Consider the following 13375-nt stretch of genomic DNA (forward strand, 5'->3'; position numbering starts at 1 on the left):
GATTTTGAGTAGGGTTTTCCCTAGGAGGTGTCCATTTTCCTTCCCTAGCTCTCAGGCCTGATTCCCTGTTCCCCCCTTCCCTCCTATGCTTGGTGTGGTGCTTCCCTCCCACACCGAAGCGTGACAGATAGATCTCAGTGACCTTAAGATCTTAAGACTTTAACGAAAGTTGCTTGATCAGCTTAAATGTTGGCAAAACGTGATTTCATTAAAATAAGAGTTGGCAAGTCTGCTACTAATGCTAGCATTAATTTCATTGTCTACTAAATCCATTTAGCCAAGCAGAAAGAAGGTCATGTCACCTATTTCCTACTGCAAGAGATGTGCTCTATTTATTACTATTTGCACACTTATAATCTATAGTTTAAACAGAGTAAGGTTGACATATTATATCTGAGGATAGAAAGCCATATAGTGTGACATTAAATAAAAGTGGACATACAATGTACATAGTATAGTCTATGGCATGATGTTTAGTAGCTCAATTACCAATAATGTCTTCCAGTCTAAGAAATAGTCTTCACGGAGAAGTCCACAGGCGGCTGATATTGACATAAATCATTTTAGATTATGAACTTTTGATTGGAAATATATAATAATCTCATTGTATTGTTACATGTGGTTATAGTAAAATGAAAAGTAACTACTGTAATTATATTCGGGTCTAAAATAGAATCTGAAATAGAGAAAATAATGCATCTTGAGTTCGTATATTAGTTATTACATTCACTCCTATGGTTTCCTCTCTACCCGTGAAAGGAAGTTATCATTCCAGAATTTTGTACATATATGTAAATATTAAATGTGGGGTCTCTTCACATGCTCTATATTACAGAGCTACAGTGAAAGCTCATTAGTACAGCCTGATACAGCTTCATTCTTGTGGATCCCAGCACAGACCACATGCTTGCGCACACTAATATTAATAGTAGGTTTACTGTTCATAAAGATTTTTTCAAGGATGACCAATAAAAAAGATTTTGGTGCTTTGGGCCATGCTCAAGATAAAACATACATACGGAACACTAGGGCTATCTCATTATAAATTCAATTATATGTGATGGTTCTCATACCAGTTCTTTCCCTCTCTACCCCTCACTATTGTGATATTTCAAAATTTCACTTATTCCACGTACATTATCACTACATGCATGTTTTAAGTTATATTAATGATGACTGGATATTCCCATAGGCAGGTCACGACCCTCCATTTCTATGCCATGTTTTGTAATTGTGAACACTTTCCCCACAGGGTAAATTTAAGTTTAAAAGATCACAACTTTCAATTGACAGATCATTACTAAGGTCAAAGCTGACCCACTGTGAAAAACACAATTATTTTGGGAAATCTAAAAAAAAAAAAGATTAGAAATGCCCAGAAGAAAGGTTCTGATCTGGAGATCACACTTAAATTGCATCAAGCCCTCTTTATGTCTCTAAAATGAATTACCAAAGCAATTGGCAATTGTTCATTTTATACCCAAGACCTTACAGAATTGGCTTGATTCCCGATTCCTAATTCATATATATATATATATATATTAGGAATCGGGAATCATACCAATTCTGTAAGGTCTTCTTGGGGCTAGTGTCCCTCTAAGCTGGACACGCTGGAAAGGAGAGGGTTAAAACAACATACTAACAAGGATTAACAAGACCAATAACAGCTTTACCTGCTGCAGAGATTGGAATTTTTAACCCTTTCCGTTCTGGAGAACACACCTTAGAGGGAACTGTGCTTGGTACCAGAATCCAAATATATATATATATATATATTAGTAATTTTTATGTTACATATCCTACATATCACGTAGCAATTAGTTTTGTTCAAGCTGAGCTGGCTTCTGCTTGCAACAATATAAATTAATAAAGAATTCTAATCACTATGCTCTGTCAGCGGCACAAGCACAGACACACACATTTATCATGCCAACATGTATATATCATAAAGCATCAAGCGTGGTATCCAGTGTATAATGCAGCAGTAATAAATATACGTCTGATGCAGTCATAGTGTGTTTCTCTTGACCCCCCAACACTGCTCCTGTACTCATTCAAATTCACATGCATACATTTCCCTTGTCAGTTATGTCAATAGAAGTCAGGAAATGTGCATGCAGAATGTGAAATGCATTCCTTTATTTAAGAGTAAGTTTGAGGACATCAGTGGGAAAAAAAAAATCATCTTAGGAATTAGAAGTTTGGTTAACAGATAATTTGTCTACATTTCCTTTAAGTGTCCAAAAAAAGGCAGCAAAGCAAAGCATGACATATAACAATAAAATACTCTCACTGTCTGTTAGATTAATACACAGGTAAGAAAGACGAAGTTGAGACATGTAAAAAATGTAGTTTTAATACTCATGTGTAAAAATACATATGAGATTACAGTAGAAACTGCAGGAAAACTAAGCACATTACTGGTATTAAAGGTCGCTGCTTGTCTCCCTCCATCAGCTGAAATCAGTATAGATACAGTGATATAGAATACAGTAAGGTTTCCTTTGGTTGCAAGCAATCAACTGTCTGCTTACCTAGCACATGGGTCCACTGAGAAAAGGACACAAAGGAAGGGAAATAAATGCCTTTAGCCTTTTTAAAACCCCTCAGTAGGAAATAGAATAGCACCAATATGTATGTGGAATACGAATCTGAAATTAGGATTTAACCCCAACACTGAATTAAAAACAGAGCCTGCTTCTGTGAAAATGGAGCCGAGTGGGACTAAATGACCATAATTGGCCATATTCATAAGATAATTGAATACATGCAAACCAAGGAATGAACGAGGAAGTAGAATCTGCCTTAGAGACTAATGGGATTATGTGTAGCAAGGAGTCCGATTTTAGTCAATTTACACCGTGTGTACCAATGTCAATGCCAAATTCCACACATTGGAACGTGTACATATATAGTCATTTTAATCTAATGCGACTTCCCATAAAAGAGTACTATTTATGGTGTCGGTTTAATTGCAGGGACCCAAATATGATGTAATACTAATTTTTTGACATGTATATAATGACAGCGTGTTGCACATAATCCATTATATCTTGGAAAGTGGAGATCAAGGGGCTTAGAAAATGAGACAACCCAGTGTTTACTAACCAGATAACACATTTCAGTAATCATTGGAGTCCTTTTGTAACACTGACAATATATTAATTAGAAGAAGAAAAAAATCACTTTAAACAAGCTATATGCAGTGAACAGCACATTTCAGAAAGACATGAAAATACGAGCTTTCAACATTTCTCCCACCCTTTAAAATCATTGACTGTAACTGAGTGCAAAGGTGATCTAAGAATTCCCTATACACTCCATGTTGGGCCAAATAGGGAATGAATACAATATTGGGTTACTGCATTCAGGATTGAAGCAAGGAACACATTCCATGCCATCAAGCAAGTCATTTATCGTCCCATTCAAGTTGGTGGGAAGTTACAAGTTCATCTTTTCATGTCTCTTCAGTTAATATTATTATTTTATTTTTTTTTGTCTCGCAACAGAAAAAAAAATCCAATTCCCCTGGGACGAAACGAAAAAAGACACATTCATATTTACACAAAATATTTAATTAAAAATACTTCATAATTACAGTAGTCTATTAAAGCATATACTTTTGTATCACTTCCACTTATAGAACATCTCTATATATACAGTATGAAATGTCACTCATGTTCTCTTCTATACAATATGTAACATTCCTGCAGGGAGAAGAAAATTCCCCGGAGAGATAAAATCATCTATTTTAAACAATAGATGTAAAGACAAAATATCTACAATACTCTGGTATATTAGTAAAGCTTCATATTCAGTTCTTCATTTGATAGTGTAATTCTCTCTAGGCGAAGCCCCCTATGCCATCAGGTCAGGGACTTCCACAGTGCATGTCTGATGATACAAGGTGGACGCATGGTGAAGGATTAGATTCTCCGTGTAGTGTGGAAAAGCGAAGTGAAGGATGTTTTTTCCCCTCTTTTGTCTGGTGACTGTTTTTCATTCCCCTCCCTTATTCTCTAATTTGTCTCTCTCTTTCTCTGTGCTCCTCCTGGCTCTGGATTTGCCTGCTGCACACCTGTGGAAGAGGAATGAATAGAGGGGGTGTGTGAACCATTCTGCTCCAGACTTACTGGCGCCACCAACAAAACACAAGACATGCTTGATCAACAACCCAAAACAAACCAGGTCAAACTACAAGCACAGCTCCCAAGCTAGTCCAAGCATAGGAACGCAGCTGCAGTGGACTGCTCAGTCCCTGCTTTCATACAGTGCTTTGGGCTATCATCTGTGACCCTCATCCTTGGAAACTCCCTCTCCTCACTCGTGATACAGACACAGAAAAGAATAATAGGCAACCTCTGCATTTACCATATGCCTTCTCTTAGATTAAATAGCAATGGTGCCTATAGCCTGGGAGCAGTGTAGGCTTAACTTGGTCATAGATAATACGCTGACCATTAATGGTGTCAAAAATGGACATCTTATGATCGATTCAATTGAGGAAAGCTTAGTGCAAAGTGAGAAGATTCTACTTTCAATTAAAGTTATCAGTGTTCACCATATGGCTACTATAATGCGTAGCTACAATATAAATGGCCACTATATAGGCTGTAGCGCATACAGCACGATGCTTACCTTCTAGGCACACTAGCGACACAGTATACTGTCCCCTTCCTTGTTCATCACTGATGCAGCCTAGGAAAAAGAAATAAAAACACATATTTAATTACAAATTAACGATGAACTAGCAGTAAAGCAAAAGGAAGGGCGAAAAACAAAAGGATGGGTGATAATGTTGCAGTCCTTTATTCTCACTGGATGGGCAATGGCTGCAGAAGCTGTGACAGGTCACACTTCAGAGCTCAGAATAAGACACACAAAAGACTGATCACCTTCAGGCTGCTGCTCCTAATTAAAATCTGACATACAGGAGGGCAATTGGCATGTAGCTGAGGGCTTCCCAGCTAGCCGCACTGAGGAGAGGGTGAGGGGCATAGCTGCCTTCAGCTGGAAAAGGGCCATTGCAGGCTGTGCACTGGTGAATTTATGGCATTTGGTAATGATGAACATGATTGCAACACATTTTCAGTGCATAAACAAGAGGAAGAGACAGCTGCTTTCCACTCATCAGGAGCACAACTACTAAGAGGAAATGACAAGAATAAGCCATAACAGTGAACATCACCTGCCATCTGGACAGCAGTCACCACATCTCTGAGTGCTCTCATGCCTGTGTGGGACTGATATGAAGCTGTGGAGCCCTGTCAGGTGGCGGCTCTGTCCGTCCTCAGATGCCAGAGCTGTCATCACACTCTGCTGAGTCCAGTGGGCACCAATACAAGCTAGCCGATACCACAGACACAACAGCTTGTGCCATCGGCTAACATGTGGCACGCTTACGCGACACTAGTATATAGGAGGGGACGTCTCTTACCGGGTCTTTATTGAGGTCTGTCAGAGGGGTCCTGGCAGGTGCCTGCTGCCTAAGCAGTGCAGGGTGTGTGTCCAGTGCCAGCTGCAGGTCCAGAATGTAGTCTATAACATGCTGAAGGATCTCCACTTTGCTCACTTTCTTGTTCTGGGGGATGCTGGGTACCAGCCTCTTGAGGCGACTGTAACAGTCATTCATGTCATATTGCAGACACAAGGACTCCTCTTCTTCCATCTTGTAATGAGCTACACCAAGGCTGTGTTCAGAGAGGCAGTGCAGTGCCAGCTCCCCACACACCCCCTCCGTCAATGGGGTTCTCCGACTGTGGGGACGCACAGGGCTCACAGCTTTCATTGCAGGCAGCGACCAGGTATTATCTACTAAGACAGTGAAGAGCTGCAAATACACAGCATGCAAATATTATATCCAATGCAAGGAGGCGTACACCTATATTACACAGGATCGCCTTAGGTCCTTAATAGTACAGAGCTGGTATCAGGCTAGACTAGATAACAAGGACTGGGTTTAGGTGACAGAAGGATGTACACAGGAGAAGATAGCAGTGTCTCCAGTCAGCCAGTCACTCACGGCTCCCTACTCTGCAGCCTCTGTGCTCTCATATTTATGGCAGGGATCTGGTGGGGAGGGTGAGAGCTTGGAGGGAGGGCGGGAGCAGTGATGATGGTGGGAGGAGAGCCATTCAGCAAAGAGCACACTGAGCAGCTTCTCACTTATCACAAGTTCTTCTCTATACAAAAACCAAACACTCGTAGAAAGGATGGAGCAAAAAATACATGGACATAATAGCTGACAGTATCTCCATAAAGATTCCCTTGCACAGATAGGTTCTCTGGCCAGAAATGAGAAGACAAGGTCAATTCTCTTCAGAAAGGTCTTTAGATATTGGCACCAATGCTGAGATATCTGTCACAGAATGTCGAGGCTTTAACCCACCAGAACATCCAGGGTTCCCGAATCCCACATGCATGTTTTCTGAAATATTGAACATGGCATTGTGTTCCCTGATATATATATATATGTTCAGTGATAATTCTCCTTCTCCAGAAATGTTTCATGAGTTTTGTATTGTGACAGGACAGACGTTAGCCATACATGCAACGATAAGGGACTGTCATCGTCAGCTGCTCTTTATTATCTTCATCTGCGGAATGGCAGTGGTGTTCGTGGGGAGGAAGTGCAGATACATTGTTTTCTGTTTCATTACCACCAACAATAGTCTGTGAAGAGCAGGACTTTATATAGTAGGAAACCATTTGAGTTGGTGCATGATCTTCTAGACAGTGTTTTGCAATGTTGATTTTAAGATGGTTATAGGAGCCCAATGTATGCACAGAATTTTGATTATTAAATATAATAATATATTCTTATGATACATTATTTCATAACTCTCTGTGCAGATATATATATGCAGTGAGGAACAGAAGTATTTGAACACCCTGCGATTTTGCAAGTTCTCCCACTTGGAAATCATGAAGGACTCTGAAATTCACATTGATAGCTATGTGTATTAAAATTTCATGTGTCAATGTCTTTGATATATTATTTTATTTTATGTACTTATATAGCGCTGACATATTCCATAGCGCTTTACAGACATTAGCAGACATGGGGCTCACAATCTAAGATATATATATATATATATTTATATCAAAGACATTGAATTATAAAATATGCAGCACAGAAAGGCAAGATGCATTTAAGAGGCAGGTGCTTCTTTATCCACAAAACCCCTGACATGGACATGTGTGTCACCACAAATGGCACTAAACAGGCTGCCCTGCTCCTTGGGAAGTAATGTCTCATTACTATGTAATTATGTTTCACCTGCACACCAAACACTGCATTTTAAACCCTTCTAAGTAATATATGCTTGACAACAGGAGCATCTATCATTCCGTGTTCCCTTTGGCATGCTTTAATGACATGGTTCAAAAGATAACACTCTAACATTCATCTTGATTGCTTTTATCTTGACATGGATTCTTTGCATTTTTAAACTAATAAATGCTAATTTTAAAATTTTATTACAAGGTGAAAAATTATAGAAGCACGGGTAAAAGAAAATATTTAAGAATTCAAAAAATATCATTAATTACTGTTAAAAACTACAGTACAATAAAGATAATTATTATCAAATATTGGAACATTTATGTTACACACACCCCTATATACGGTATATATATATATATATATACACTTGGAAACAGAAGTATTTGAACACCCTGCGATTTTGCAAGTTCTCCCACTTAGAAATCATGGAGGGGTCTGAAATTCACATTGTAGGTGCATTCCCACTCTGAGAGACAGAATAACAAAAAAAAATCTGGAAATCACATTGTGTGATTTTTAAAGAATGTATTTGTCTTGCACTGCTGAACATATGTATTTTGACACCTGAGAAACAGCAAGAATTCTGTCTCTCAAAGACCTGTTACTGTGCCTTTAAAAAGTCCACCTGTACTCCACTCATTAATCTAACTTAGTAGCACCTGTCTGAGCTCTTTAAAGACCCCTGTCCACCCCACAGTCAGTCACCAACTACTACTATGGGCAAGACCAAAGAGCTGTCAAAAGACACCAGAGACAAGATTGTGGACCTCCAGAAGGACGGAAAGGGCTACGGGGCAAGTTCCAAGCAGCTTGGTAAAAATAGATCATTAGCAGACATGGGGCTTATAGCTATCTATTATCTATCTATGAATCTATTGACTATCTATCTATCTGTCCATCTATCTATCTTTCATTATCTATCTACAGTATCTATATCTATCTATCTATCTAGCTACAGTATCTATCTATCTCATATCTATTTATCTAATATCTATCTATCTATATATCTCATATTTATCTACCTATCTATGCATGTAATTCAAATTGTATGGCTGCATTCTCCCAGAAACAGCGCCACTTTTCTCCATGGGATTTGTCCTGTATTGCAGCTCAGCTCCATTCAAATGAATTCAAGTTAATTTTTTATTTTTTTTTGCACATTTTGGTTTCATAAATGTGGTCCATCTTATGCTCTGTGCAATTCACTCCTATCTCATCCATCACGCTCCCTATATGGCATGATAATAGAAGCACTGAGTACTGTGGCACTAGTTAAATCACATACTGTATACGGTACATAAGGTCTTTGCGGAATATCATAGTTTACAATCATAAGGTTTGTTTGAAAGTAGAAATAAGGGGCAGCACTTTCCCAGACATAGTGCGACTGATGTCCATGGCTGTGCCAGGTTTTGCAGCTTATGCCCATTCACTGCAATACAGGGCACTACCCATTGAAAGGTGTGAAGCTGCTTCAGGAACAAAAAAACATTTTTTTCCCTAATCTCAGACAATCTAGTATACCACGTACCTGTTAGTGGATCTCACACTGTTTGAATAGCATTAATAGTGCAACATTGATTTTTCACATATAATTTGCAGCTCTGGATTCATGTAAATGACTAATATTGTATTTAAATTATAAATAGCTTAAATGTAGTCACAGAAAATGCTATGGAGGTGTATGATCGAATGGTGGAATACCGAAAAAGAAGAATTCATAGGTAGTGTTTTTGTAATATAAGGGCAATTTTGGACTGGATCCCTGTACATGCAAGAGATGCAGTATATGTAATATAGAGGCAGACAATGCATATTTACTATGGCTGTTCATACCTTCCTTTCCTATGGACATACCTCTGACTCACACTTTCATTATGGGTGGTCTTGAGCCGATATGGTGGAGTGGGATGGCATAAACCAACAACTGCTAGGGCCCCCATTTTGACTTTCACACTATGTATACCACCAATTATAAGGCTAGGAGCAATTAAAATCCCTCGCTGCTGACCTGCAGGTTCCATCATTAAAATATGAATTCACAGCAGCCCTGTAAAACTTTCAGTTTTAAAAGAAGCAGTTCTAATAATATCATGATATTAGGGAATGCTAGGCATGCAGCCTCCTTGGAGAGCGTCTACTTTAATTAATCTGGTAGGAATCAATGTTAAGATGCACAAAAACAGAAATTCTGCATTTACAAGAAATCTAAAGCAAGTCCTTTATTTTTATTTTTTTTTACAAGAAACATGTATTGCAGGCACATGGGAGGAAAATGATCAGCTAGACATGCTAATTATGGCCAGAGGCACCTCAGACAATACCCCAGCCCTATGGTTTTATATATTTTCTTCAATGACTGTCATATAGCTATGTTTGGCGAGAAGAATGTTTTCTGACAGTTAGAATATTTATGTGGGTGATAAGCTTTTGATGATTTTATTATGGATGATGAAATATGATAAGAATTAGTAGGATCAGGAAAATGGGTATTTTAACAGGGATATTAATATTATAGCATGCATACACACAGTAAAATATTTTACAGAATATTCCAAGCCTGGTCATTTATTAAATGCCCTTCATCGGGGCCGAGAATCACAAACATAATCACTAACGAGTGTTCATAGGAATGTAAATGCGGTGCTCTCCTCCACTAATGAGCAAGCGATTGTTGGGAAGGAACGCTTTATACATTATAAAATATCACACTTTAAAAAAAGCATTGAAATACACGATAGATAGACAGACATAATTACACAGACAAAAAGATACTGTACTATTAGTACTACATTGTGTCTAGATATATATTGATACATACATTGGTATCATATACTCTAATAGGGATTAACTCAGAGATCATGTAATTGATTTGGCGACTACACATGCTAGAAGGTTAACTAAATAAATAGGTGTCGCTAAAATATAACTTTTATTGTATATATATTAAAATGATTGGGGAAAATTATTACTATAGAATGTAGTCCAAGCCCCCTATTTCTCAGGGATAATTCACCAGGGGGGTAGCCAGCCAACCTGCAGGCACCGCTATCTCCCCGGGGACAAAGTTGATGTGGGGGAGGAGGAATATATGAACAGACCAGACGGCAAAGGATGTCCAATAATTCCTCACCACATTGAGTGTATAATAACACTATTGCCTGATGTGTGCCTGGACCTCAGTATATCACAGATACTATTCACATTCAGTTAGTAGACAATGGCCTCTCACACACACTTCCTTTTCCAATGCTCACCTCCAAAGATTTCCCCCACCAACTATACTATAGTGCAGGCTATGAACACATTAGCTCTAGCCGTCTCACTTTCGCTGTTATTAGCTCTGACTGTTAGATGCTGTTATACACTCATGCACCCGACGCGTTTCTGAGGCATCTCATGAACATTAGCCTCTTCATCAGGAGCGCTAGTTTTGACAATAGACAGACAAACATGCAAAAATGCTGCACGCCATTAGTATCATGCGTGCAGCACATAGAGACATAGCCTACTTACCCTACGGCACTCCAGCGATGATGATGAAGAAACAGGACGGGGGAGTGTTGGATCTGACACTCCCACACGCGGACAGGATCCATCGATGCCAGCACAGCCCTGTGGGGGCGGGAACAGGTCTTTATAAACAGGCACATCGAGCAGCCGCGCTACGGCCGTCCCAGTGCTCATGAGATGCCTCAGAAACGCGTTGGGTTAACAGTCAGAGCTAATAACAACGAAAGTGAGACGGCTAGAGCTAATGTGTTCATAGCCAGCACTATAGTAAAGTTGGTAGGGGAAATCTTTGGAGGTGAGCATTGGAAAAGGAACTGTGTGTGAGAGGCCATTGTCTACTAACTGAATGTGAATAGTATCTGTGATATACTGAGGTCCAGGCACACATCAGGCAATAGTGTTATTATACATTCAATGTGGTGAGGAATTATTGGACATCCTTTGCCGTCTGGTCTGTTCATATATTCCTCCTCCCCCACATCAACTTTATCCCCGGGGAGATAACGGTGCCTGCAAGTTGGCTGGCTACCCCCCTGGTGAATTATCCCTAAGAAATTAGGGGGATTAGACTACATTCTATGAAAATAATTTTGCCCAACCATTTTAATACATATCCAATAAAAGTTATATTTTAGCGACACCTATTTATTTAGTTAACCTATCATATACTTTACATTATAGCTTACAGTTTTTTCACATCTGTGTTGGAGGCTCCATTTGAGGCCTCCATCTCAGATTCCATCAAAAAGCGGGCAACCGAATGGAATCTCAACAGATACTAAACACTTGGGTCTGTTGGGCTCCATTTAGATCACTTATGTGCCGAATCTAGCACTCTGGCATTCAACGGAACAGAACAACAAGTGGCCTTAGTGTCCAACTTAAAGGGAACCTGTCATGTGGATATTTGATTATAATCTAACTAATTATATACAATCATTAACTACTAAAAAGTGCCTTAAATGTATTCACTTACTGGTGTGACAGATGGCTCTATATACCTGCTTACATTGGACATTATTTTAAACAACTGAAGTGTAAATCATTTTTAAGGACATTTTCTATCAGTAAAATTTTTGGGGAGAAGTTTCCTCCTCCTGGTAGGCAGTGCCATTATTGCCTAGTGGTGGCCCTCCAGTTAGCCTTATTTACATTAAAGGGGTTGTCCTACGAATAAATATTCTTAAGTCTTCAAACCAGCACCTGAATCTGAATACTTTAGTATTTGCATGTTATTAAAAATTGTGTATAGCTTCTGAGTTATCCAATAAAATGTATCTGTATAGCGCCACCTGCTGTTTGTTCTTTTTCTTATTACTTTGTTCGGCTCACTGAGATGGTCACACATTCTCAGTTTCATGCTTCAACTGTCTCCTGAGCTGTGAGAGAGCTCCAGCAGAAAATACACAGCTTGATATAAATCTAGCAGAGCAATACATGGGGAGATCTCTGGATCCATGTCAGGCTCTAGCTTTGTTAGAAAGAGATTGTCATGTACTATATGATGTCTGATTTTTATTTTTATAACAATCAAGAGATAACCCCTTAAACTGATACTAACTCAAACTACAAGTATCCGGATGCAGTGATAAATATAAAAAACATATATAAAATCTATACAAATATTGCTGCAGTAGATATCCTAAAGTGTAATTTAAAGTGCCTAGAGTCAATGCAAAATCTGAAATAGGATCTCATAATTACTGTATATAATTTATGACAATAGTATCTTATGTAGCAGAGGAGTCTTGTGGACCAAGGACCAGGTGCAGCTGCTAACCTCTGGACCCCCTATCGCTACATCCCTGGAGTTAAACCAGTTAGCATTGGCTGGAACATATTTTCTGGACTAGCTGACTTATTCTTAGGTGTATATTTTTGCTAGAGCCTAATGCTTTGTTTGTTCATATAATTTCAATAGCCATCAGCCAAATGCTCTTTGACTGTTATCTCTCTCGACTCCCCCATGCACACACATGCTCAGTGTCATCCAAGTATGTGTGTGTTTTCAATGGGTATAAAAAGAGAAAACTGATGCAAGACATCTTTGACGGTGGCTTATCTCTCTGAAAAAACTCAAGGATAGGGCAAAAAAATTCAGTCCACCCAATCCTTCTCTTCCCTACATCATCTGTTGAGGGAGAGTCATATGATCCGCAGACACATTAGATTGTTGGCCAAGTGGGACCTGGCCAAATATACAGTAACGTAAATTAGGGGCCTTTAATCTGGCTTTGAAACAGTGCTGATGAATTCCATTCCATAATTTATTTGCTAGGTGTGAATAGATATGCCTTTTGTAAGGGCACTGTAGGATTCATTTATCTTTGATGCAGTACAGGTCTGGGCCACTAGATCATATACCAAATCAATTAGGGTGAGGCAAAAATGGCAGTAGTAAATTAGGTAAGAACTATTGGGGCATGTACTAGTTGCTATTTCTGGTAGTGCCCCCGAGTTTTAAGTAGGCCCTACTAATCTCCAATACAAACTAACAGCGTATCAGAAGGTGCCTGATGTCCAGATGCACTGCCATACTTTTTCTCAGGGACGTTTTGTCTGTAATGTTTTGGTGCT

The 13375-nt window shown here is 39.1% G+C and overlaps 1 protein-coding gene across 1 annotated transcript; it reads right to left on the reverse strand.

The window, feature by feature from the left end:
• Window positions 1-2334: 2334 nt before the first annotated feature.
• ID4 (inhibitor of DNA binding 4, HLH protein) lies at window positions 2335-6050 on the reverse strand. The gene is made up of 3 exons (XM_044272981.1): window positions 5438-6050; window positions 4639-4698; window positions 2335-4078 (listed from the first exon to the last, which is right to left on the reverse strand). Exons 1-2 carry the CDS (start codon window positions 5786-5788, stop codon window positions 4651-4653), a joined length of 399 nt encoding a protein of 132 aa, XP_044128916.1. The 5' UTR covers window positions 5789-6050; the 3' UTR covers window positions 2335-4078; window positions 4639-4650.
• Window positions 6051-13375: the final 7325 nt, after the last annotated feature.

Source organism: Bufo gargarizans, unplaced genomic scaffold, assembly GCF_014858855.1.
Source record: "Bufo gargarizans isolate SCDJY-AF-19 unplaced genomic scaffold, ASM1485885v1 fragScaff_scaffold_320_pilon:::fragment_2:::debris, whole genome shotgun sequence".
Lineage (NCBI taxonomy): Eukaryota > Metazoa > Chordata > Amphibia > Anura > Bufonidae > Bufo > Bufo gargarizans.

What these genes read in the sequence shown, in the direction of transcription:
- ID4 (XM_044272981.1), bottom strand. Translation starts at nt 5,788, where the DNA reads ATGAAAGCTGTGAGCCCTGTGCGTCCCCACAGTCGGAGAACCCCATTG. An exon ending in CAGACCTCAATAAAGACCCG is followed by an intron (nt 4,699 to 5,437) that starts GTAAGAGACGTC and finishes TCTTTTTCCTAG; the next exon opens with GCTGCATCAGTGATGAACAA.